Source organism: Glycine soja, chromosome 13 (assembly GCF_004193775.1).
Source record: "Glycine soja cultivar W05 chromosome 13, ASM419377v2, whole genome shotgun sequence".
NCBI classification, from domain to species: domain Eukaryota; kingdom Viridiplantae; phylum Streptophyta; class Magnoliopsida; order Fabales; family Fabaceae; genus Glycine; species Glycine soja.
Genome location: NC_041014.1, coordinates 25,599,988 through 25,624,476, shown reverse-complemented (window position 1 = coordinate 25,624,476; position 24,489 = coordinate 25,599,988). Strand labels below are relative to the sequence as shown.

At 32.3% G+C, this 24,489-nt stretch overlaps 3 protein-coding genes across 4 annotated transcripts; 2 read left to right on the top strand and 1 right to left on the bottom strand.

Annotated features, from left to right (window-relative positions):
- Positions 1-4,081: 4,081 nt before the first annotated feature.
- Positions 4,082-8,260, top strand: LOC114381303 (membrane magnesium transporter). 2 transcript variants are annotated; one of them, XR_003660000.1, is made up of 5 exons: positions 4,082-4,374; positions 4,526-4,578; positions 4,658-4,758; positions 7,561-7,853; positions 8,073-8,260. XR_003660000.1 is itself a non-coding variant. In XM_028340521.1 (4 exons), exons 1-4 carry the CDS (start codon positions 4,302-4,304, stop codon positions 7,652-7,654), a joined length of 321 nt encoding a protein of 106 aa, XP_028196322.1. In that variant the 5' UTR covers positions 4,082-4,301; the 3' UTR covers positions 7,655-7,982. The 2 variants fall into 2 exon arrangements, 1 of the variants encoding a protein (XP_028196322.1); XM_028340521.1 differs by lacking the exon at positions 8,073-8,260 and having other exon boundaries at positions 7,561-7,982.
- Positions 8,261-10,625: 2,365 nt separating this feature from the next.
- On the bottom strand, positions 10,626-12,452 carry LOC114381052 (transcription initiation factor TFIID subunit 8). The gene is made up of 2 exons (XM_028340228.1): positions 12,285-12,452; positions 10,626-12,211 (listed from the first exon to the last, which is right to left on the bottom strand). The coding sequence occupies exon 2, from the start codon at positions 12,132-12,134 to the stop codon at positions 11,070-11,072; it is 1,065 nt and encodes a 354-aa protein (XP_028196029.1). The 5' UTR covers positions 12,135-12,211; positions 12,285-12,452; the 3' UTR covers positions 10,626-11,069.
- Positions 12,453-21,484: 9,032 nt separating this feature from the next.
- Positions 21,485-23,437, top strand: LOC114380791. The gene is made up of 3 exons (XM_028339840.1): positions 21,485-21,698; positions 22,997-23,075; positions 23,194-23,437. The coding sequence occupies exons 1-3, from the start codon at positions 21,547-21,549 to the stop codon at positions 23,260-23,262; spliced, it is 300 nt and encodes a 99-aa protein (XP_028195641.1). The 5' UTR covers positions 21,485-21,546; the 3' UTR covers positions 23,263-23,437.
- Positions 23,438-24,489: the final 1,052 nt, after the last annotated feature.

The window sequence follows — 24,489 nt, the reverse complement described above, 5'->3', positions numbered from 1 at the left end:
TAACCAATCCGAGTTTGATAACATTGGTAGGTGAAGACAACAATAATGATGGTGATAAGTAAGTTTTCATAGTAGGAATTTACAAGAGTATGGTATGTTAAGTGTATTACATTATTAAATGTACATTTTTTTTTATTTGATAATATGTCTTTTAGTTATTGGTCCCAAAATTAAAACTACACGGACCTTTCATTAAGAATTAAGAATATGCACAAATTCCCACTAAACCAACCTCATAATGTTGTTACAAATGGCGCAAACACACACCCCCACACACACACACACACACACACACACATATATATATATATATAATTTGAGTCTTTAAAATACATAAATAATTTGTTCTTAGTCTCTATCAAATATTTTTCAAAGGCACTTATACAAAAATGAACAAAATATAATAAAAAAATTTAAGAAAAAATACATATACGAGTAGGATTAAAACAAAATAGTGTCCTCACAACCTTGTTCATCCGTATCTTGGGCTCCTCACATGTCTCATAAGCAAGTGTAATACAAATTGCATCCTTTCTTTTCTTTCCACAAAGGACCAAAAAACACAAATGGTTACCAAACACCTTAACTCAAACTTTGTTTCTTGCATTTTATCATTTACCTTGAGCAAAATAGTGTCACCATGGAAGATTGGAGCTTCTCCATAGTGTCGTGGTGTAGCGTGATGATAGAGTTGTCGTCGTTTACGGCCTTGTCAACGACGAGTCAATCCAATGCCTTCCTGCACTCCAAGTATAAATGTATGTGTTTAAACACATATATAGAAATTGGCCAATGGTCAAGTCACCTATGTATAAATGTATGTGTGTTTAAACACATATTTATTTATGTACAAGAACACAAGTACACACATATATGCACGTGCACACATGAATGCATGTACACATGTACATATAATTGTAGGTGTGGGGCTGAATGGAAATTAAGGTGTTCATACCCACATTTTCCCCATCAATTTTTTGAGTGATTACCTCTACTTGCATATTTACCCATTAAGTTGTTAATTAATTAGCTTACCCATCATGGGTAATTTTTGCAAGTACTCATGAGATCTGTTCTCCATTGCCATCTATATTATGGACCTTGATATCTTGAAATCAAATCGAAAATCAATGACCATTGTTAGTCATTCCTTGTCCATAATTTATTTCTACAAATTGTATTTTTAATTTTTTTCCCTAAACACAATATAAATTATTAAACATCCCAAACTTTGTTGCCTTTCATTTTACAACTCAACTATCATGTTTACCTTGAGTAAAATGGTGTCACTATGAAAGAATTGGAGACTCTCCATATTGTGAGGGTGAGACACAACGACAAAGTTGTTGTCGTATATAACTGTGCTAATGACGAGTTAGTTCGATGCCTTATTGTGGTCCAATATCGCTTTGCTAAAGTTCTTCTTTGTTCCCTTAAGATACAAGAAAATTGAATTTAGAGTTAGTGATAAGAAAATCGATGAAATTGAGATCTAAGAAAGAAATGGAAGCTTACTACTTAGAGGATTTAGATTAGTTAGCCATGGAATTGAATAAAGTGGACAAATAAAAAAAAAGATATTTGAAGTTGAAAGAATGGGTTATTAATCTCTATCAAATATTTCTCAAAGACACTAATACAAAAATGAACAAAATATTATAAAGACGGTAAAGAAAAAAATACATATACTAAAAGGACTAAAACAAAATAGTGTCCCCACAACCTTGTTCATTCCTATCTTGGGCTCCGCACATGTCTCATTAACAAGCCTAATACAAATCGCATCCTTCCTTTTCTTTCCACGAAGGACCAAAATCACAAATGGTTACCAAACACCTCAACTCAAACTTTGCTTTTTGCGTTTAATCATTTACCTTGAGCAAAATAGTGTCGCCATGGAAGAGGTGGAGCTTCTCAATAGTGTCTAGGTGGAGGGCGATGATGGAGTTGTTGTCATTTACGACCTCGTTAACAACGAGTCAAATTGATGTCTTCTTGCGCTCTAGGTATAAATGTATGTGTGTTTAAACACATATTTAAGTACACACATATATGCACACACACACACACACATGACCGCATGCACGCATTAACACATATGTGTTTAAACATTTTTTTTGCCGATTAAAAAAAAACATAATATTTTTTTATTACAATTCTTTTTTTCTTCCTATTTCTTGCTATTTACATAAACTAAGATTAACAAATAAATATGTCAAGTCAAAATTAAAATAAAAGTTAAAAAATTATATTCTTAACCATAAACATTTAAATAAATTACAATTACACATTAAATCTTTTAATAAATATAACTTATCAAAAATATTTTAAACATAATTAATATTTTTAAAGTAATGATTATAAAATTTAATAAATTTAACATTTGTTAATTAGATGACAATCATGCATTAAGAAATTTAGTATATTTCAACTTGATATCTGTCCGTCCTAAAATAAGTGTCGTCCTAGGTTGTTTTACGGATATTAAGAAAAAATAATAAATAAATTAAAAAAAATAATAATTTTACAAAACTAACCTTAATTTTAATGTTACATTCAAAAACTAAAGTGACATTTATTAAAAATATTAGTGAAAAAAGCAATTAATATTATATTAAAAAAAATAAATGACACTTATTTTATGACAAATATTTTTTGCAAATGTGATATTTATCTTGGAAAAAATATATAACAAGTAATTTTGAAATATGTGTCAAAATCAACTTGATTGGTGCTATCCCATGAGTACATACTAATATTTTAAGAATTTAATACATTCTAAAATATTTGAGATGTTTCCCAAATAGTATGTTTGAATTATACAAACATATCTAGACGGTTATTTCTATAGAATTTACACAATTGATGTATTCTAATTGAATTCAAAGAAAAATATAATTTTTAAAATGTTAATTATATCCTTTGAGTTTTGTAATTTTTATGTAAGTAAATATAATGAAATAATTTTTATGTTAAGAATTAGTAAAAAAAAATTAAAATTATATTCAAAATCTAAAATCATTTTGATTTACTTTAAAAAAAACATAAATAAAACTAATTTGAGTTTCTAAAACATAAAAGATGCCAAATAAAAAATGACAAATAACTTATTAGTCACTTTTCTTATTTTTTTTAATTTGATCTTTTATCTTTTAAAAATTTTATTTTAATCTTTCATGTTTTAGAAAATAATTAAAATAATCATTTGTTTGTTTTAAACTAATACAGTTAATGATTTAAAAAAATTAATGGTTAAAAATTACCACAAAATATATTTTTTGAATTTGGTAACCAGAAAAAAAAAACATGTGAGGCACGGTTGTTCGGATGTGAAAATAGATCTCTTTGCTTGAGGTGTTCGAATTGGGCAATGGCACGACACGTGTTGAGGCCAATCTCACAAGATCTGTCCCCTCTGATGTTTTCTCTTGGCACTCACTAGATTGGGACTCTGGTCAGAGCGACGATGCCAGATTCGTTCAGCGGAGAATCGACCGCAGCGGTGAGTGCCGCCGCGATGTGGAAGTCGCCGCCGGCGAGTCTGAAATGCAAGGTGATGAGGACGAAAGGTTGTGTGGAGGGGCTATCGTCGTCGCCAAGCCCACGCAAGTCGGCAGGCGAATCTGTTGGCTGCGTCTCAGGCGTTCATGGCGGAGGCGGCAGAGGAGGAGAAAAGAGGGGGAGAAGGAGGGAGTGTCAGTGTTTGTGATGATACTGTTGGATAGCTTGACGGCGAGGAACGCGCTGAACCAGAGGAAGATGGTGAACACAGTGATGGCGGCATTGAAGAGCCCAGGGGTGGAGGGGGTGATGATGGACGTGTGGTGGGGTTTGGTGGAGAGTGAGGAAGATGAAGGAAAAAATGATATATTTTGTAACGGTTTTAGTTGTTAATTTTTTTAAATCATTAATAATATTAGTTCAAAACAATCAAAAGGATTATTTTAATTTTTTTAAAACCTAAAGAATTAAAATAAACTTTCTTAAAGATAAAAGAATAAATTAAATAAAATAAAAGATTAAATAGATCATTTGAAAAAAAAAAAAAAAAACTAAAACATAAAGGATGAAAGGTGAAATTTAGAGAGAAAAAAAAATTAGCATATGATGAAAGATAGAGTAGTCCAATTAACCGGAAAAGTGAAAACAGAGGATTTTTAGGAGTAAAAAGTTAAAGCTAATAATTTTGCAATTACAATTGGAACATTGTGGTGTCACTCGTACTCCTCGAATTTTCCGATCTTTCTGTAGTTGTCTCGTCTACGTCAACCGTCACCAACGTAGATTGCACACAAAAAACAATGGGTTTAGGTTTTGTTGTCGGATTCCTCGGGCTTCTCATTCTATTTCATGCCGCATATTCCACCATCCAATGTACGCATCCCTCTCTGTAGTTCACATTAATTTTATTTATTTTTATCTTATTTTTATGTATTTGAACTTTGTTGAGAGTAAAAAAAAAGCTTCTGGGGTTTGTTTGATGCACGCGGATCTGAACTGAAATTCGGGTTTGGTTTGGTTGCAGACAGGGGTTTGTTGAAGATTACGGAGGAAGAGTTTTCAGGGCCTCCTTTGAATGTGGGTGTTGATTTTGGGTAGGCGAGTTTTATTTGTGATTTATTGGAATTTTGTTAATCTTAGATTTTGGGAATTGCAGGTGGTGATTGAGGTGACTCTAGGGTTAGTTCTTTGCATGTGGGCTGCACTAACCGTGCCAGGGAAATTTTTGTCCATCCACCCTCACTCTGAAGAGAACAGGTAAATATTCCTTGTTTTGTTTTTTGAAGGTTTGATTCTAGTGAATGTGAATTTGAGCTTGTGGTTGATTTGATTTTCCTATGTTACTCCAAGTGTTATTAGCAAGTGGTTGTTCTAAATTTTGAGAAATAGCAACTTGATCCAATGAATGATGATATCCTTCCTTTGACTTTGGGAATGAACATAGTGATTTAGGTGCAATGCTATTATAGCTGACATAAGTTGTTCTTGCGATGTGATTATGTTGCCTGTTTTATGTTTGGTGTACCTTGAACAAGTTATGTTGCTTGGGTGAGAGGACTAAAAGCCTGAAAAAGTAGAAGAATGGAAATAGAGAAGGTTTGGAAATCAAGACTGTTAGAAAGGGAGGTTAATGTGAACTTGGCAAACTAGTTCTCAAATAGCTTCTTGTTCCAAGAAACTCACACTGAGTTAGTCTTGGCATAGTCATAAACTAGATGTGCTTGTTAGTCTTGTTTGGATATTGGGTGGAGAATGATTTTGAGGAGGTTTGTTTATAGAAGATTAATCCTGGAAGAGAGTTTATGTTTGAGGTGGTGGATTTATTATTTGGATGAGTGGTGAAACGTGAGCTTAGAATGAAAAGTTCATTGTGGGACTCAGAACTCAAAAAGAGTTACGTCTGCGATAGTGCTCAAAATATATTATAGGATGCCTTATATTAGTTGCTCTTACTATGTCTTTGTCTTTTCCTTTAAAGCTTGGTCTACCTTCAATCAGTTCTGTTGTATTTATTGGTCCTTCATTTAGTGATAGAGCATACTGATCGTAGTGGATTAGAATATAAGAAATGGGAACTGTATTGACAGAAACTTCTGCCTCTTGACCTGAATTGAAGAGATACAAGGACAGAGATGAGGAAATGTGGATACAGACTCCTCCAGGAGATACCTGGGTTCTTCCAACCCCCAACTAAGCTGTCTAATCATACCAGTTACTAACTACTATTTCTTTTGCTAACTGATTCAAACCCCACTGAGGTATTTAACACATACATGATAGCAAGGAGTAAAACTAAATTGAAGTGGAAATAGAGTTGGTGTGGAAGTTTAATAGGTTTGGCAAAAGATTTACTTCCACCTATCCATCCTTGGTGGGAAGGTAGAAGCAAACAACAACAAGAACAACAAAACTTATCCCACTAGGTAAATATTCAAAATCGTCTTTAACCACCTTGCTTGTTAGGAGTTTAGAAACTGATGAGATAGACAAATACTTTTAGGCAATAGTAAACTAGTAAATATTCATTCCGTTTGGGTTAAATGATCATGTAAAATCTCATGTTCAGTATATGGGATTACTTTATGGTTTTCTTTCATCTCTATACTTATTTAATTCTTCCTCTTTCCTCTCAAACTAGAGGAATAATTTATTGACATGAGGGTTAATTAATTCTATTTTGATTGGCCAAGTTCAGAATTACGAAATTATAATTCTTTGTTAGGCAATTGTTCTTATATTATATTAATTTTGGATTAGGCAGTTACAAGTTGTGGCATGTCAGTTATGGTGATATATTGGTTGTGTTACACACTTTTATGAGGCAATTTAGGTTTCAAATTGTTATTCCTTTTGTTTTGAAGGTGAAAACTCCTTGTTAGGGGAAAAGCTTGTGTTTGTACTCACATTTGACCTAGAAACTAGATTATTTCTATCGTTTATTCAAGTAGCAATGGATGAACTGGACTAACTAATATGTATGAATGGGAGATAAGGAGGGGTAAGAAAAGGGGAGGGAAAAGTATGCTTGTTTGGAAGATTTTTATATAGGGGATGGGAGTGGGAAGTGTTCCCCACTTGCAGCGTGTCTGTACATTTCCTTTTATGTTTTCTTCTTTATTCTTGTACAATCTCCAACCTGTAACCTATATCTTGATATCAGCAGTGGAGAAGGGATTTTAATTGTTTTCCTCCAACCAAAAATAAAATGTGCTTTGCTTTCGGTTTCTCAATTTCCCTCCTTTGCTAACTTCAACGCCCAAACAAGGGGAATTGATTCCCCTTTCAATATGCATAGGCAAGGGTCCGTTAATTTGCCATAGGAGTAGGACCATTAAGCTACTTATGTTTGATTCTTTATTCATAATCCTGTAGATTAGATGCTAGGTAACTGGATTTCACAAATATGCTCAATTTGCCATTGTCTATAAAATAATAAAAAATAAAAGGAAAATTTGACTGTTCCTCAGCACGACATGAATATTACCAGAAAGCTCAAGCTCAATGGTTCAACCATTGATATCCCCATCCACATGCTTATATGATTTGTTTCGTTGATATAATATGACTTATTTCATTGATATAACAATTTACTAAACAGTTTTCTGCTTAGTCAGCCATACAAGTGTTAGTTGCCTCCAATAAAATATGGCATGATGCATAATATATTATTGTTTTTGTATAAAAGCATGCTGCCTAATAAAATACCAAGTAATACTTTACCACCATTTATTGGACACCATTTTACACATATTTGTTATTATTGGATCATTTGTTGTTACCTCCATATGAGATAAAAAAGGAGTGGCGTGACGTTTGATGATAAAACATTGCATTGGAAAGGATGTTAAGAGTAGTTTGCAAAAAGTGTCAAAATGTTATTAATATATTTGTTCATTGTCAAAGTAATTTTCTCTTTCCAAAAACTTTGTAATTGATTTTCTTGGTTGCACTTGGTTCATACTTGAGGTAATTGAGTAATTTAGTCTGATTCTACTGGTGATATGACTTGTTATGGAGATAGTGGATCCCCAATCACCTGGTTTGTTACCTTGGATGCAGGATTGTTTCTTTACCTTCCAACCTGGACTTCATGATCTTCAACCATCGATACAAAGTCTTTCCTGTGGAAATGGATGTGAAGCTGAAGCATTGAGACCTTTTATATAATCAGACCAAGTAACTTCATTTCTTATACGAGGAAGAAAAATCTTTCCTCAAAAAATGAATAATCTATTTGTGCATTTGATTTTGATATCAGTGCTGGTTGATGTATGAGTTTTTGCAGATTTCTTTTGTAGCTTCATACCTTACATTTCTGTACTGGGCACCTACCCGTCTTCTTAATTTTGACGGTATGTTACTGCTAGAGCCTCTTAATATTTTTTATGAGATAGCCTTTAATTTGGCCATCTTTTAACTATAGAATGGTAATGTGTAAAATAAAGGAGTTGAAAAATTGCTTGGCTTGGTTAGGTTGCAAATAATTGTTTTCAATACGTCTCTATTCATGTTGCAAAACATTCAGTGTGTTTGGATAACCGACGTTTAACAGACATTCCACGCATTCCCAGGCAAAAATGCAGAAGCAAGGGAGGGGAAGCTTTTGGATGAACGCTGATTGCGTTTAATTGAACATTTATGCAAACACGTTCATTATCATTTTACTGAGATGTCTGCGGCACCCAGAATGGTGCATCACTTCAATTTTATAATGGTTTGGAAAGCTGTTATTGCATTGGAAGCGAGTTTAAATTAACCACATCGTTGACGCATATAATACTTTGGGTCTGACACTTACTTAGAATGCCACTAAGTTGTAAAGGAAAAGATATATAATTTACATTTTACCATTCTTTTATACAAAAAAAATTGTCGGCATTTCGTATAATTTTGAAAAAAAATTCTAAAAATATTTCCTTATAACAATTTCTCAAATTGTGTACTAAGGACATGATATGCAGCACCCAAAATGGCGCATCACTTCAATTTTACTACCGCTAGTCATCCAATGGTTCATCATACTTTAAAATAGTTTGCACTTAAAACGTCAGAGCCTCCAAAGAAACTATTACGGCTCTCGTGTTCTTACCAAAAAATACATAGTTTCTCGTGTTTGACGTTCATTCCTTCAGGGAGGGTTATCTAGCTGGTTCAACCATTACAGGCTCCAGTTTTTCTGCTTCACCCTCATCTTTGGGCAATACAATATAAAGTAGATAATTTTTACACTATTATTCAATCACAAACTATTATTTACAATAAACTTGTTAACTTATACAATGACTACCTTAAAAGCCATTTCATTAAAAGTAAAGGAAGGAAAACTATTCTATCATGACAAGCCAGTGTTTCCTAGAAATTCTTCAAGGATACCTTTAATCCTACAAGAATTCCACACATTGCCACGGGAGGTCATGTGGGGATGTTTTGCCCATTCAAAAGAGTTGCAGCAGTTTTCCATTGGAAGGGTATGATGCAAGACATTAGGAGGTTTATAACAGAAAGTCTATACTATTTCAAACACGCAGGCACCACACTGAAGTATAGCTCTGATACTGGCTGTTAGTTCAACTGGGGTTAGTGCAAGAATTCGTAAGAAAAGAATTGAGAAAACCTGTATTCCTATACCCTAGCTAATGCAACTAGAGCAAGTGAATTGCACTTCTAAGGTATACTCGAGAGTACCTCACACTCCTCAAGTACAAATCTAGATCTCCCTGGTACTACTCTCCTCTTATTTATACTACTTATTCTTTTAGATAGTTATCCACCCCTGTACAATCAGTTATTCAGTCATTAGTCACATCTGTATCAGTTCCCCCCTTTAACCCTTTGCTTATCTCTCCTGACATAGACCCTTTTGATGAGTGGTCTGCTGTAAGTTATATGCGGAAAGGGGGAAAGAAAAACAAAGTTCAATGCTTTTATTAGCAATGACTGATACATAAGATTACTAACAAAGCTCATATGACTAATTGTTTTTGGCATGAAGATATTACCAAAAGCAATCATTGTGCTACAGAAGACCTATGGCAAATGCATTGCATAATAAGATGAGGTGCCTTTGCAGAGTGCCTCAATCAATAAGCAACATGGTATAAAATCAATAAAATAAAACAAGCATCAGTTAGAAACAATTCGGTACTATGAAATATGAATTGTGTGAAAAAGTTGCATCAAAATACTGTTTTGTAGCATCATATATTATTATAAATTAGTATTACATAGTAGACTGTGCCCATAACTCAAGTAGAACTTAACCACATATAATGAGAAGAAGTGGAGTAGAGCCTTATTAAACAAGTACCTTGCTTGCAGGAGGTTATAAAACAAAATCTAAAGCATACATCCTATAAGATATACATGATTTAGATATTGTGGCCCTTGCCTGTAATTTACTTTCATAGCATGGGGCCATAGGCACATAAAGATGACAGTGCCAACTTATCCTGATGCAACTACCAGCAGAAATGAAAATAGTGCAGGTTATCAGCACAGATGATGGGAGAAAAAGTAGTCATTATTATCAGTAGAAGATGTAGAATCTGGGCAATGCATGAATAGCTGAAATCATCCAAATGATGCAAGGGAAAACTTACTAACAGTGTATTTGAATTACCAGCAAGAACCCAAAATCATGGTGTCTCACCACATCAAAGAGTAGCTTTAAGGTTACCATGATTTTTTTAACATGGTCCACCACATTTTCAAACAAGCACTAAGCTTATCTCATGTTTACAAAATAAATAAGACTGATCCACGAACAGGAAGAAACAATTAATTGGAAAATGTCAGGCACACTTTCAGTATACCTTTCCCAAACACATCTACTGCAATACTAATATTGCAATTATATTTTTCTCTAGTAAAGTGGTAAGAATTGAAGATTTGAAGTAGCCACACCATAACGAAATTAAATTTCTTAATTTCAATCTAGCAATTTAAAATTAAAATTTGGAGATAAAAATAGATACTTGTTGTATTCCTTGGCAAAAAATGCATTACCAACAATATAATCACATAAATCAACAAAACCACAATGAGGAACAGCCTATTCTATAAAGACAATGGTTATCACAACCTAGTGGTGCCACAAAAAAAAAAAAGCCATTATTGCAGCATAATGAAGATCACAGCACAGGAAATTCAGTATATTGATTCAATTGAATTGGGTGTCTAAATTACAATGAGCCGCGGACAGAAGAGCTTTATGTTAAAAAATCCATACACAAATTAGAGCTACACTAGCAAGAAAAGAAACGAATTCAACTTCTCTAAAAACATGCTAAGAATGATTCTACAGGTAAGTTCACAACGTCCTCACCAGAAGATGAGAAAGCCCTTAATTTCCGACCACCCCCTCAACTCAATGCAAACCAATCATATCCAAGTCAATAAATCAAGGTTTTAAATTGCAGTTGCAGTTTCGTCACATTTCTCGATATTGCAAGAAATTGCGGACAAATGTGACCAATGAGGCACAGACACCTCAAAAACATTAACATTGTGGCCAAAACATGCAATTGCGGACCGTATTTCAAAACCTTGCAATAAATAAACTAATCAATCTACAACAGAGTGAGTTCTTGAGGGTTCTCCATGGACTGTTTCAGAATATACTCAGCCCTCCTCTTCTTATCATCCCTCTCATCTTCTCTCCCAGCCAACACCGCCGTTGGTGACGCATCTTTCTTCCTAATTCTCATATCCAAGGACTCCCCAATGAGTTTCTTCCCAGTCCTGAACTTAAAATGCACAGTAGGCCTCACAACAGGAAGCTCACTTTTTTCTTTCTCTCCCAACCCATCATCCTCATCACACAACCCTCCACTCCCAAGCATCTCAATTGCAGGACCAAACGCCTCCAACACCGAAACACGCTTTCCATCACCATCACCACCAGCCTCTTCCAAAACTGAAACCTTAACAACCTTCTCAACATCCTTATCAACAACCTTATCATCCTCCCCAACCACTTGAGGATCCAAAGCAGCACTATTCGGTGAAGATGATGTTATTGCACTTACTTCCACCGACCCATTACGCAGCAACAACCGTTTCTGCAAACTCAACAACGACCTCTCAGCCTTCCTACGCTGCCTCGCTTGTTCAATCTTATCCTCGCGAGGATCAGAGATTCTTTCATCCCACACGGGTGTGTGAATATACGTGTGAGGATCGGGCAAAGCCGGTAGCCACGCGGGTATATGCTTCGCCGGTGGAGCCTCACCCATCTGATCAAAACTCGGGATGATGCGACGTCGTTCCTGAACAACCGGAAAGTTAGGAATCGGTTGGGCGAACGGAATTTCGTCTGCGGATTCAACGAAGCTTATAATCTCTCTGATGCCGCCGCCGGAGGCGGCGCCGGAGAAAGCCCGCGGGGCTTCCAGGTCCTCCATGCCGCGAATTGCGTCGAAGACGGTGCACTGCGACCGGCCGGCGTGGTTGGCGTGGGACTCGGCGGTTCGACCTTGGTCGAGAAGGTAGCGGACGGCGACGTCGGTGAAGGCATCAAGCGCGGAGGCGGTGGCGCCTTGGAACCCCGCGGCGTCGCAGAGCTGCGCCACCGCGAGGCGGGCGGCGGCGCGGCCGAAGTCGTCGGGCGCGGCTCTTGCTCCGCCATTGGTCATGGGTTGTTTGGAGGGAAAATTAGGGTTTCGGCAGGCGGCATTGTTTGGGGTCCATTGAGGATTGAGTGTTTGGGTGACTGCAATTGAAGAAGGGCACGTTTGGAAAATGAATATATAAGAGAGAAAATTGAAAATGAAAGGAAAGGAAACCTGGGTGGGTGGTGGAAGTGGGGGAATTTGCAAGTATTGGAAATGGTGGGAAGCGAAGGGTTGAGATGATTGGGTTGAAGAAGTGCTTTTGAGAAGAAGCAGCAGTGAGATTTGTGGAAGGAATGGGACTTCGAAGTAAAAGGGGGGAAAATCAAATGAAAGAAGATATATGAGAAGATAGCATTAGGGGGGTACTTATTTATAGAGTAGTGAGCTAGTTTTAGTCAATGAAAGCCATAGGTGAGTGTTTTTCTTTATTTTAAAGAAAAATTATTTGATAATTAACTCGAGATGGATATATCAAATATTATATTGACATTTGTTATTTTTTCCTTTATTTCTATCTAGATATAGTGTAACATTTATTATATATATATATATATATATATATATATATATATATATATATATATTATATACTACTTCCTTTTTATTTATTGTTCAAGGTTATTTTGTAATAAATTTTTTTATTAAAATAAAATAGTTGTTAAATTTCTTATTTTATTCTTTTCTCTTTCAACTTTATAGTAAATATATGTGTAAATTTGAATTAAAAATCAGAAAATAAGAAATTGTAATTGATAAGATTAATAGTAACTAATTGTTAGTTCATGTGTTTTTTTAACTCAAATCCTAGATTTTAGGCTTTTTAAGTAAGGTTTTAGATTTTAGATTTGCGGATGAAAATAACATAATTGGATGGAGAAATTTTAAATTATAAGAATTTCAAATACTTCAATTGAAATTCTTTTATTTTCAAAATTTTGTGTTTGGATAAAAAAAATTAAAATTATGAGAATGAAAAAAATGGATAAAAAAAATATATAGTTATATGTGTTCTCTATGCTCACACTCGATCGAGCTAAGAGAAGACAAGACTGTAAGACAAGAATTTCAATTTCTCACCTTTTAGAAGAAAATTGAAATTCCAGATTTTTAGTTGTTTAAAATTTTGTTTTAAAATTCCAAAATTTTAAATTCTTCATAAAAACATCCAAATAATGAATTCTAAATTACAAAAATTCAAATTACCTGATAAATTACCATCCTCAGTCAAAATTCTCTATCCAAATGCAGGTGATCCATCTACATCAATATTATAATGAAAAAAATAAAAATATAATTAATATGATGCTAAACTTTACAATTATAAATAAGAACAAAATTTTCTTAAAACAATTAAAAAGGAAAAGATGGGGTATCATTTTTCTTTTTAGACTATACTAATATTTTTTAAATAATAATAAGAACTAAACTCTAAGTCTAACATTTCTAAAGTGTCTAACAAAAATAACAAAATCAAGTAGCTGAACAAACATCTGAAGTAACAAAAGATTATTTAAAGGGTGTGCTAGATTAAAATTTTAAAAGTTATTTTTAGCATAAGAAAATCTTATAAATTTTAAAAGATTTTGTTAGAATATAATAATTCTTAAAGATTTTTAAAAAATATTTATTATTTGAATCTTATAGTTTAGATTTTAATAGATTTATAATAAATGAGTTCATAAGATTTAAATTTTTTTATAAATTTATAAAATTTTAAAAATTTTCATAAATTTTTAAACAACATTCAAAATTAAATCATACCTTAAAAAGATCACATAAGAGGATAAATTTTGAGTATCAACAAGGATCTCAAGGCGTGTCAATTCCTCCGAGGACGTTACATTCACGAGGGAATTAATACATTGTAAATATGTGTCCAATGTTAAAAAAAAAACAAAATAACTAGAGATTTTTCAAATCCAATAAAAAAATGTTATACCATATTCAAAGCATTATTGTATCAAGCTAAAATATAATTTCAATACCCTATTTTTTAAAATTTATATTTTTAATCCTTGGTTTTTAAAATAAAGACATTTGGTCTTTTTATTTTTTAAAATTTATAATTTTAGTTCTCATATTTTAAAATAGAGATATTTAATCCTTCAATTTTATAAAATTCATAATTTTGATTCTTCTATCAAATTCAAAAATTATTATTTGATAAAAAAATAATCTGTTATAACTCAAATTTAGTAATGTGACATAATATTAGTTATTTAATTTATATCGTAGTTAAAATTAATATGTAAACATTCTAACACTTTTAGTTTTAAAAAAAGATTAAAATTGTAAATTTTATAGTGTGATTACTTTAACATTTAAGTGATTCTATTATGATCAAATTTCAGAATGTGATTATTTTAACATTTAAATTATGCGGTCATATAAACATTTGTTTGCACGGCTTCTTTTATCATTTAAATTATACGACAGAAGAACATGAAAAATTATGAAGATTATCATTGAAATCCCACTATCATATTTAACCTTTGTTTGAATGTGGGTTGTTGAAGGATATTAAGGTATTAAAGACTCAAATATGAGATCTTTGATTAAGTTGGATCAACCCAACACTAATTGATCCAAGTACATGTTAGTAATTCTTTTAGTTTTATAACAATTTCAAAATACATTAATATTGGACATCTATTGTATTAATTAGTTTTTTTTCCTGGGTAATCTCATTTATAAACAAAATAAACATAATATTATCCAAAATCCAAATGCTTTTAGCATCATAATAGTCTCAAAATACACAAACATTGGATGCTCATGAAACATCTTCTTACTTTTAGTGATATGTATTGTATTAGTTTGTTTTTCTTTTTCTTCTAATATCATTTATAAACAACTTAAACATAATATTGAGTTAAGATAAATAGTTACTTTTATAGTTTTTCTCAATTTCAATTTTTTTAATGCAATAAAGAGGACAAGAACCCTAAAATTATCTTAAATTTACCACATCAACATGTCAAAAAATATAAGTCATTCTATCTAGTTGCAACTACCCAACATAGTTCATGAAACTACTCAATTAGTTCTTAGGCATAAGGATATCTCCTTGAGAGGAGGTTAACCATGATGCAATCCTATCTCGCAAGGGGTCAAAATCATAAATAAACTTTTGAAAATATTTTATATTTCTAAGTCGTCAATTTTCACTAGTAATTCTATTAACAAATAAACCTTTAAGAATGAGACATAAATCCATTTTCAATGGTGAGTTCTTTTTAGCCGAACAAACAAATATAGTTTTCAACTTAAAAAAATTACTTAAGTATCAATAAAAATAGTGATAATAATCACAATAGTGATATCCATAATATAAAGAGTTTTATATAAATATTTTCTATAATAATTCTTATAGTCACAATTTTCATTAATAGTGTTTTTTTATAGTAATAGTTTTCGATAATAATTCTAATCATGTAATCTCTTATGAGTTCGATAATAACAAGCCAAGTGGATTGAATAAAAGTAGAGTTCATAGAAGAAATGGAGATTGAAGAGTTAAAGGTCCAGAGAAATGCAGAAAAGTAAATGAAATATAAATTCATTAAAAGTGAGATCAATACATACACTATGACCTTTGAATCAAGAGTCATTTTCAAGTGTCGCATTGTTGGTGTTTGAGGGTTTAAGTGGTAGTGATTCAATCTAACAAAAAATGGTTGTCTGAGGTCTTTATTTATAGACTTCTAATACTAACAGTCAAATTATATAATTTCGACATGTGTGTAATAGCTTACTAACTTCCTACGTCTAATGGCTCTAGTTGTTTTGTTTGATCTTCTATGAAAAAATGCTCGGTTGCTCCTTTTGAATTCAAATTCGAAATTTTCTCTTTTAGCTTATGAATGCATGTGTAGAATTAACCGTCAAAACCAACTTTTATCGAAAAAAAGGCTTTTGGGATAACTATCAAATTTTCAACTCTATCATTTTCGACAAAATCTAGACGCAACTAATATTTGTCAAAATTATTAATTTAGACAACTTATCTTTCAAAAACATCCTTTCCTCGTAACCACTTTTTATCGAAAGAATATTTCTGTAAGTAATACTTAATAAAATTTCCTATTATTCATTTTTATAAACTTCTATTGAAAATATATTTCGATAAACCTCTATCAAAAATATATTTCGACAAACTCTTGTCAAAAAGGTATTTCGAAAAATCTTTATCAAAAATATATTTTGACAAACCTCTATCGAAAATATATTTCGGTAAGATTAATGTAATAAGTGACTCCTATACTATTTTCGACAAGATTCTTTTCGAAAGCTATCCTTTTCTCTTGAAATTGACTTAATCGAAAATAACACTTCTACACTTAGAAAAATTTACTTAATAGAGATAACAAATGTCCCCCAAAAATGTTATGTTCAAGAATATATTTTTGAGAACATAAAATTTTTGTATCTTGTCATTTACTAAAGGTTATGTGCTCAAAATTTTCTTTTGTCAAACATGCTTTTTTTTCAAAATTTTTTAGCAATGTTTGGCAATTTTCATCATTCATTGCTTGTTTATGTCTTTTGAAGCCATTTGCTTTTCTTTTTCTTTCTTTCTTTCTTTTTTGCCGAAGTAGTTTTTTTCTCTATCCTTTTCAATTCAATCTTCTTTTTTGGCCATTATAGTTGTTTCATTCAAATTATTGCCCATATAGGCCAAAATTCGAGCGATAAAGCTGGAATATGTCTTAGGTGCTCATATTGAACCATTGTTGACCGAATCTTCAATGACCTTATGTATCAATGAAAATTCTCTTTTAGGACCTCTAGTAGTTCCTTCCTTGTCATGATCATGACTATTTCGATAATTCTTTTGAATTTTTGAAACAAATGCTTTTACTGCACACTTATTAAAAATTACACTACAACAAGAGAATATAATTACCTCTTTCTCCAAATCATTCTTCTTTGTAAGAAATTCTAGTAAGGTATCCCCTACAAGTGGAAACACATTTTCTTCTTTCTTTTCAAAATCTTCCCAAACCTGATTGACTTCATCCGTATATAAGGACAATTCGACTTTTATCTCATCAACAAAACCCCCACTATCAAAATTTGCATTTGTTATGCATAATTAGTTTGAACTTGAAAATGATTAGTGTCAAACTTGCATGGGCTTCTCTTCAAACTCCAACCTTCCTTCGTCAATAACTTTTTGAATCATGTCCTTGAAACGCAAACAACTATAGGTGCAATGTCTATAGACATTGTGATATTTGCAATATCTTTTTCCTTTTCTTTGATCAAACAACAACATTTTATGATTTTCACTCAAAGCAGTTTTTTTATCCTTTAACAAAACATCAAAGATTTTATTCGCTTTAGTGATATCAAAACTATATTTCGAATTAGAAAATTTATGTTTTTCTTATGGTTTCAACATTTGACAAACATAAGGATGACCAAACTTTAATTTTGCTAGATTAATTTCATTCTCCTCATTTTCAAAATCATTTTCCTGAAAATTCACAAAATTTTCAGTTTTGTTAAAAGTGTCAACATATGCCACTCTTTCTTTTCATTCATCCATGTCAAATTTGCAAATTCTTTCTTTCTTATATCTGATTTGTTCACTTCTTACTTTTTCTGTCAATTTGTCATACTCCTCATTTGTTGGTTTACTAATTTTTCACGAATTGGAAATTTTAGGCATGAAAGAACCATTTTGACCAACTCATGTTTAGGAATATGAGTATAATATCTAGATTTCATTTTTCGAAAGTTATTCAAATAGTCATCTATTGATTCACTATTAAATCTTCCAATAGTTTCCAAATCAATCAAACTAACTCGTTTCTCCTCTAAAAAAATGTTCATGAAACAATATTTTAAGTTGTGTCTAAGTATATGACTAACTAAAATTTGGGGGCAAAGTTGTGAAGCAACTAAATGCGTTTTTCGTCAGAGAAGTACCAGGGAAATATTTCATTTTGAGAAATTCATCTATGACCAAATTACCACATTCAATCTGGTAACGAGCCACATGTTCAATAGTAGATTCTCTTAAATCTCTTGCAAATTTGAAAATTTTCAAAGTTTGTATCCTATTGGTAATTCTGCTTTTTAAAACATAATCAGGAAAAATAGATACAAAATAAGATTGATTCACATAACCTGTTTTGATACCATGCCTACTCAAGGCTTGTTCTACCATTAAGTTGATTTGTTATGGGTTTTGGATCATGTTTTGTTTTAACATTGCATTTTGAAACTTTTGTCCCCCAAGTATTTGGTTTCGTTGCATATTAAGCAAAATTTTATTTGTATTTTAATTCCTATTTACAATAGTGGGAGGTTGCACAACAAGAGGTTAAACCCCTTCATTTGGTTGTCCACCTTGATTACTATCAACATTTGGCTAATCAATTTTGTCATTCAGCACATTTTGTTGCACGGGTTGATCATTTGTTAGAATTTCATGAATCATAGGTCTAACTACTGGTGGATTTATGGGAATGGCTAATGCATCCTCAATTCGATCCAAGATTCCATTAATTTGTTGATAACTTTCGTTTATAATTCTTAATAAAGGATTCAAAATTGGTGTCATGTGATTAGTCAAAGTATTGACCAATTTGTGATTGATTTGAACAATTTGTTTCTTAAATGCTGCTAAGGTTTTGTTTGATACCCTTGTTGAAATCATACTACTATCTCTTACCATTCTATCTTCAGAATTATATGCATGAACATGCCCCTCAAGTTCTAGATTTCTATTCATTCTTCAACTATGAAGAATCAAAGGAATAATGGGTTGGCTTTGGGGTATACTCATGTTTATTTGTGGAATATTCATATGAGGCATACCCCAAGGCCTTGAAGTTGAAAATGGTGGAGTGCTAGTATTTGTAATTACATTACTTTGAAGCAAAGTGGTTTTGCCAATAGTTGTTTGAATTTGTGGAATCATTAGATCTTCGCCTTTATTTGTTGTGTTGTTAGTCATTCTACCACTTCTTAATAACATGCAACTCTCCTTAAGACTTGTTCTTAAGATCAAAAGTTATGACAACTTAGTCTCACTGGGCGTGCCAATTAGTTAACCATAAAAATCCTAAATAGGTTTTTGAAAATACTTTATATATATCTAAGAAGTCAATTTTCACTAGTGATTCTATTAACAAATAAACCTTTAAGAGTGAGACATAGAATCTATTTTCAATTGTTAGTTCTTTTTAGTCGAACAAACAATTATAGTTTCAAATTTAAGAGAGTTGCCCAAGTATTGATGAAAATAGTGATAATAATCTCAACAATGATGACATCCGCAGTAAAAGGTTTTATATAAACATTTTCTCTAATAATCACAGATTTCGTTAGTAGTATTTTTTTGATAGTAATAGTTTTCAATAATAATTCTAATCATGCAACCTCTTAATGAATTTGAGAATAACAATCCAGGGGGAATGGATAAAAGAAGAGTTCAAAAAAGAAATGGAGATTGAAAAGAGATAAAGGTTCAAAGAAATGCTGAAAAGTAAACAAAACAAAAATTCATTAAAAATGGATAAATACATACACTGCAACCTTCGAACCGAGAGTCATTTTCAAGTGTTGCATTGTTGATGTTTGAGAATTTGAGTGGTAGTGATTCAATCCAACAAAAAATAGTTGTCGAAGGTCTTTATTTATAGACTTCTAATACTAACGGTCGAATTATATGATTTCGACATGTGTATAGTAACTTACTAACTTCCTACATCTAATGGCTCAAGTTGTTTTGTTTGAATTCGAATTCTAAATTCTTTCTGATGGCTTTTGAATGCACGTGCATAATTAACTGTCGAAACCAACTTTTAACGAAAAAAGACTTATGGGGGGATAACTGTCATATTTTTAACTCTTTCCTTTTCGACAAAATCCAAATGGAACTAATTTTCGTCAAAATTATTAATTTAGACAACTTTATTTTTCGATAAGATCCTTTCCTTGTAACCACTTTTTTATCGAAAGAATCTTTTTGTAAGTAATACTTAATAGGTTAAATTAGTCTGCAAGTCCTCATAGTATTACAAAATTTTTAATTAAGTCTCTATACTTTATTTTTTTAATTGAATCCCTATATTAATTTTAAATTTGTAATCAGGTCCCTATATTAATTTGCCGTAAGAAATCGGTTAAACTTGACAGAATATTCCATCATATACACATATGTAGATGTCAAGTGGTATTTTATGTCAGCCCAAATGGTTTTGCTGTTACATGTGGAATTATTCATGTTTTTGTAATTTTTTTTATCTAACACGCCTCAACACCCCCTATTTTTAATTTCCAACCCGTCCATTATTTCCGAAACCATAACCCAACCCTAAAATGTGGATTCCATATTTCCCAGATTGTAACCCCAATCCTATTGCGTAATTATTCTTTGATGTGTTTGTATTGTTGTTCGTACCTCCTTAATCACCTCTGTAGCAATTTGTGATTTAGGATTCGCACCTTTGTAATCAACTTAGGTGTATTGGTTTAAGATTCACGTCTGCATGCGTGTATATGATGAAATATTTCATCAAACAAATTTCTCACGACAAATTAACATGAAGATCTGATTATAAATTTAAAATTATTATAGGGACCCAATTAAAAAAATAAAGTATAGAGACCTAATAAAAAAATTTCTAATAATATGGAGACCTACCGACTAATTTAACCTACTTAATAAAATTTCCTATCATTCATTTTTGACAAACTTCTATTGAAAATATATTTTGATAAACCTCAATCAAAAATATATTTTGACAAACCTTTATAAAAAATATATTTCAACAAACCTCAATCGAAAAATATTTCAATAAGATTAATGTAAAAGGTGGTTCTCATATTATTTTAGACAAGATTCTTTCCGAAAGCTAACTTTTTTTATTAGAAATTGACTTTATAAAAAAATAACACTTCTACACTTAAATTAATAGAGATAACAGAGGATCATCTACCAAACGAGAAAAATAGTCTTAGAGAACATTGCAGCACATGCTTTAGAAAATAGGTTTTTGGAATATGTTTAAATTTCAACAGTTTCATAAACTAAATTTCAGAAGTATTAAAATTGTAACATTTTCTGGAAATTAGTTTTCAGAATGTATTAAATACATATCGAAAATTGATTTCTGAAATATTTATTCATTGGCAAAAAAAATCATTCCAAAAATTAATTTTTTTCAACGGAATATTTTTATGAAAATAGAAAATATTTTCTTAAACCAAAAGCTCCATAAAAGGAGGTACATTGAACAGTTTGGGAGGGTTGCACCATTGCATTTTGGAAGCCCACAACAAAACACATAAAAATCCAAAAGAAAATGTAAAAACGACGTCGTGAAGGCGTGGGTTTATAATATATAGAGAGAGGAGTGGATAAGGGCAGAGTCTCTGGAAAGTGGGAAAGAAAGCAGAGGGATAGGAAGAAGGAAGAATGGAGAAGTATTTCGGAAACGCTTATCGTGGCGACCCGGGCGTGCCCCATTCGGACCCGGATCGCTTCGTCAACATATGGGTTGGATCCGCTGCCTTCGCTGTTCTCACATATTTCAATCCCTACATGTGGCAGCTCTCTAATCAGTTCAAGTACCACTCTCTTCCCCTCTTTTCAATTAAATCAAACTTGCCATATCTTTTTGCTAGGGTTTACTCATAGGATATAGGTTTTTAAAGAATTCAATCATATTTTATAGTGATATATTTGTACTCTTGTATATTTTTATGTGTCTGTGATAGCATTATATTTGTAGCATAAATTTTATGTATTGTGTTTAATTTCTGCGGTTGAGAAAATGCTTTTTGAAGTAGTATCTGTTAGCTTGTTATGGAACATTTTTGGTACTAAAATGAGGAACGGATAAATGCTGCTACTTTGATGGTGGGATTTGGTTTTTTTCCAAGTTGTAATTTAGCCCCAGTAAGTATATAGGGTGCGTGCATTGTTTAGTTTTTTTTTTAAACGGTAAATGCTAGTTTGTTAGAAATCTCACTGAGAGGGATTTGAACTTGACACCTCTTCCTCCTCCCTTTTCCCTTCACCCTTAGGTGTATGCAACAGTAATCATTAAGGAGCTTTATACTGCTGCGGAGTACATAGTTGCTTTGTAATGTATGTATTGCTTACATTTAATACGCAAGAATCTGCAGTGATATTTTGGGTTTGTTTGGATAAATTTCTCCAAAGGCACTTATAGGAGAAGAAAATAAGAAGAAAAATTGAGAGTTTCTCTTCAAGCTAAAATTAGCTTATGAATAAGCTAATTTGTACAAGTTCTCTTATATTCATTTCTCAAAAAATTGACTTTTAACTTATGCATAAGCTAATTTTAGCGTGTAGAGAATTTCTTTTCTTTTTTTCCTTCTCCTATAAGTGCTTATGGAATGGTTTATCCAAATAGGCCCTTGGTTCCAATGCCAGTATGCCACTTTCCTGTCGCATTATTTTCTTCAATATAAACAATGCAAACTTAAACTATGTAGGAGGGAAAAAGCCCCCAGTCCAATATGTTTCAATATAGCTACAAAGAAAGAATTTCATATTCATATCTTTTACATATAATGATGAGTTAAAAGGTGAAAATGGGTAGCTGGAATGTAATGTATGCTACTAGATTTCAACAGAAAGCTGAAGAAGAAAAAAGGGTCTCATCGCTTTATTACACATGTGTCTTTTGTGGAAGATAGAAGTATAGCTATTGTTTGCTTTAAGGTCAATTTGGTTCTTTCTTCATTTGTTTTCCTATTTCCTGCTTATGATATTTGAGTTGATTTGAAACTCTGCTTGCACCATTTCTCTCTTCTTTAGTTATGATTTAGCCTTTTGAAGCTTTCTTTTGCATCAACGCATTTTTACATTTCATATTCTAAGATCCTTTAATGTGCAGTTGGCATGACAAAGCAATGTTATATGAGCAATATCACTGGAAACAGGCAAGGAAGAAGAATCAGCCATATGAGTTCTTGGTATGCTATTTTACTCTATCTAATTTTTCTTGAGAGCTGATACTTTTGTTTTCTTCATGCTTTTTTTTTTTTAATATGAGGAACTAATTATCTGCTAAATAAAATTGTGTCGTTGCAGTGGAACAAGACCTGGGACAAGAACCACCGGGAACATTACTACTACAACTGGCCTATTTACTTTCCTTAGGCCACTTCTATTTCATTTCTTGCATACTTTGTCCTATTTATTTTGGCTGCAAACCTGGATCGCCCCCCCCCCAATGCTTTCCTTGTGATCAGTTCCTTTTTTTTTTAAATAACTACACAATTTAGAAACGGTTAAGATAACAAATACAAGGATGCTTGGATGTTTTTCATGTTTAGGACGCACACTACCACCTCCACCATCAGGTGGCTCATTACCAGAGCCATTGCCATTCACAGAACCTCAGTCATCAAACTTTTATGTTTAAGAAAAATCAAAATGCATGCTATGCAATTAAAATAAAAATGGTTATAATTTGAATCAAAATAAGGGGACTCATGATCTGATATTAAAATATATTATATTATACTCATACGCCATTTCAACTAAAGAGGTGATACTCTGAGAATAAGAGGGAGAAGAGACTCAGGACATGGAGGCTGATGCTTGAATTGAAGCCATCTTAATTTTATTTTAAGTTCAGTCATTTAAATTTCATTTGTGTTTTTAGTTCTTGTGTTTTGGAAACTTTTAGTGATTGTTTTGGAGTTTTAATTTTGGATTGTGACTTTCATGAATGGTTTTGGATTTTAATGCATGTTTTAATTTCTTTTATGTGGTTGAGATGAGCATTAACACCATTGGATGAAATTTGATTCGATTATGCTCTTTCAATAAGAATTGTGTGCATGTGGTTGCACTCGTGAGTGATAGGAAGATTTATGGTGCACTTGATGGGTTACATTGTGTGGCATGGCTAGTTTTGATTCAAGAAAGTATGTTCATAGCCATGTGAGTTGAGTGTATCGTTGAAAATGAAGGAGTGGCACCATTGGTTGGTTTGTGCAATTGATTTTGCTTAATTCTCATACCTTACTGCTCTTTTCCCAATTAACTGGTGCACTACATTTGGTGTGCGCGTGTGACCCAACTCCCATCAAACATTTTTAAAAATTGCAGCTTTTTAACATGTTTTTGGTGACTTGCTACTCTTGATGGAAGAAGGATTACATTTCTTTGATTCACTCCATCTGACTCCATGTTGACATGTTTCAGCTGTTCCGTTTTTTTCATTGTCCCAAATAATGAGGAATATAACATGGGATTGAACCTATCCAAAAGCACAATGGATTACTTTATAATCTTATGTTCATAAAAATGTTTGGTTGGTTTTTAGTAATTTAAACAAAATAAATTTGATTTAATTAAAAAATTGAAAAAAGTGGAAGT

Bases quoted from the DNA above. Each gene is read 5' to 3' on its own strand.
- LOC114381303 (XM_028340521.1), top strand. From the start codon at position 4,302: ATGGGTTTAGGTTTTGTTGTCGGATTCCTCGGGCTTCTCATTCTATTT. The intron at 4,579-4,657 runs GTGGGTGTTGAT...TGGGAATTGCAG, and splicing joins TTTCAGGGCCTCCTTTGAAT to GTGGTGATTGAGGTGACTCT. The intron at 4,759-7,560 runs GTAAATATTCCT...CCTTGGATGCAG, and splicing joins CCTCACTCTGAAGAGAACAG to GATTGTTTCTTTACCTTCCA.
- LOC114381052 (XM_028340228.1), bottom strand. From the start codon at position 12,134: ATGACCAATGGCGGAGCAAGAGCCGCGCCCGACGACTTCGGCCGCGCC.
- LOC114380791 (XM_028339840.1), top strand. From the start codon at position 21,547: ATGGAGAAGTATTTCGGAAACGCTTATCGTGGCGACCCGGGCGTGCCC. The intron at 21,699-22,996 runs GTACCACTCTCT...TTTAATGTGCAG, and splicing joins CAGCTCTCTAATCAGTTCAA to TTGGCATGACAAAGCAATGT. The intron at 23,076-23,193 runs GTATGCTATTTT...GTGTCGTTGCAG, and splicing joins ATCAGCCATATGAGTTCTTG to TGGAACAAGACCTGGGACAA.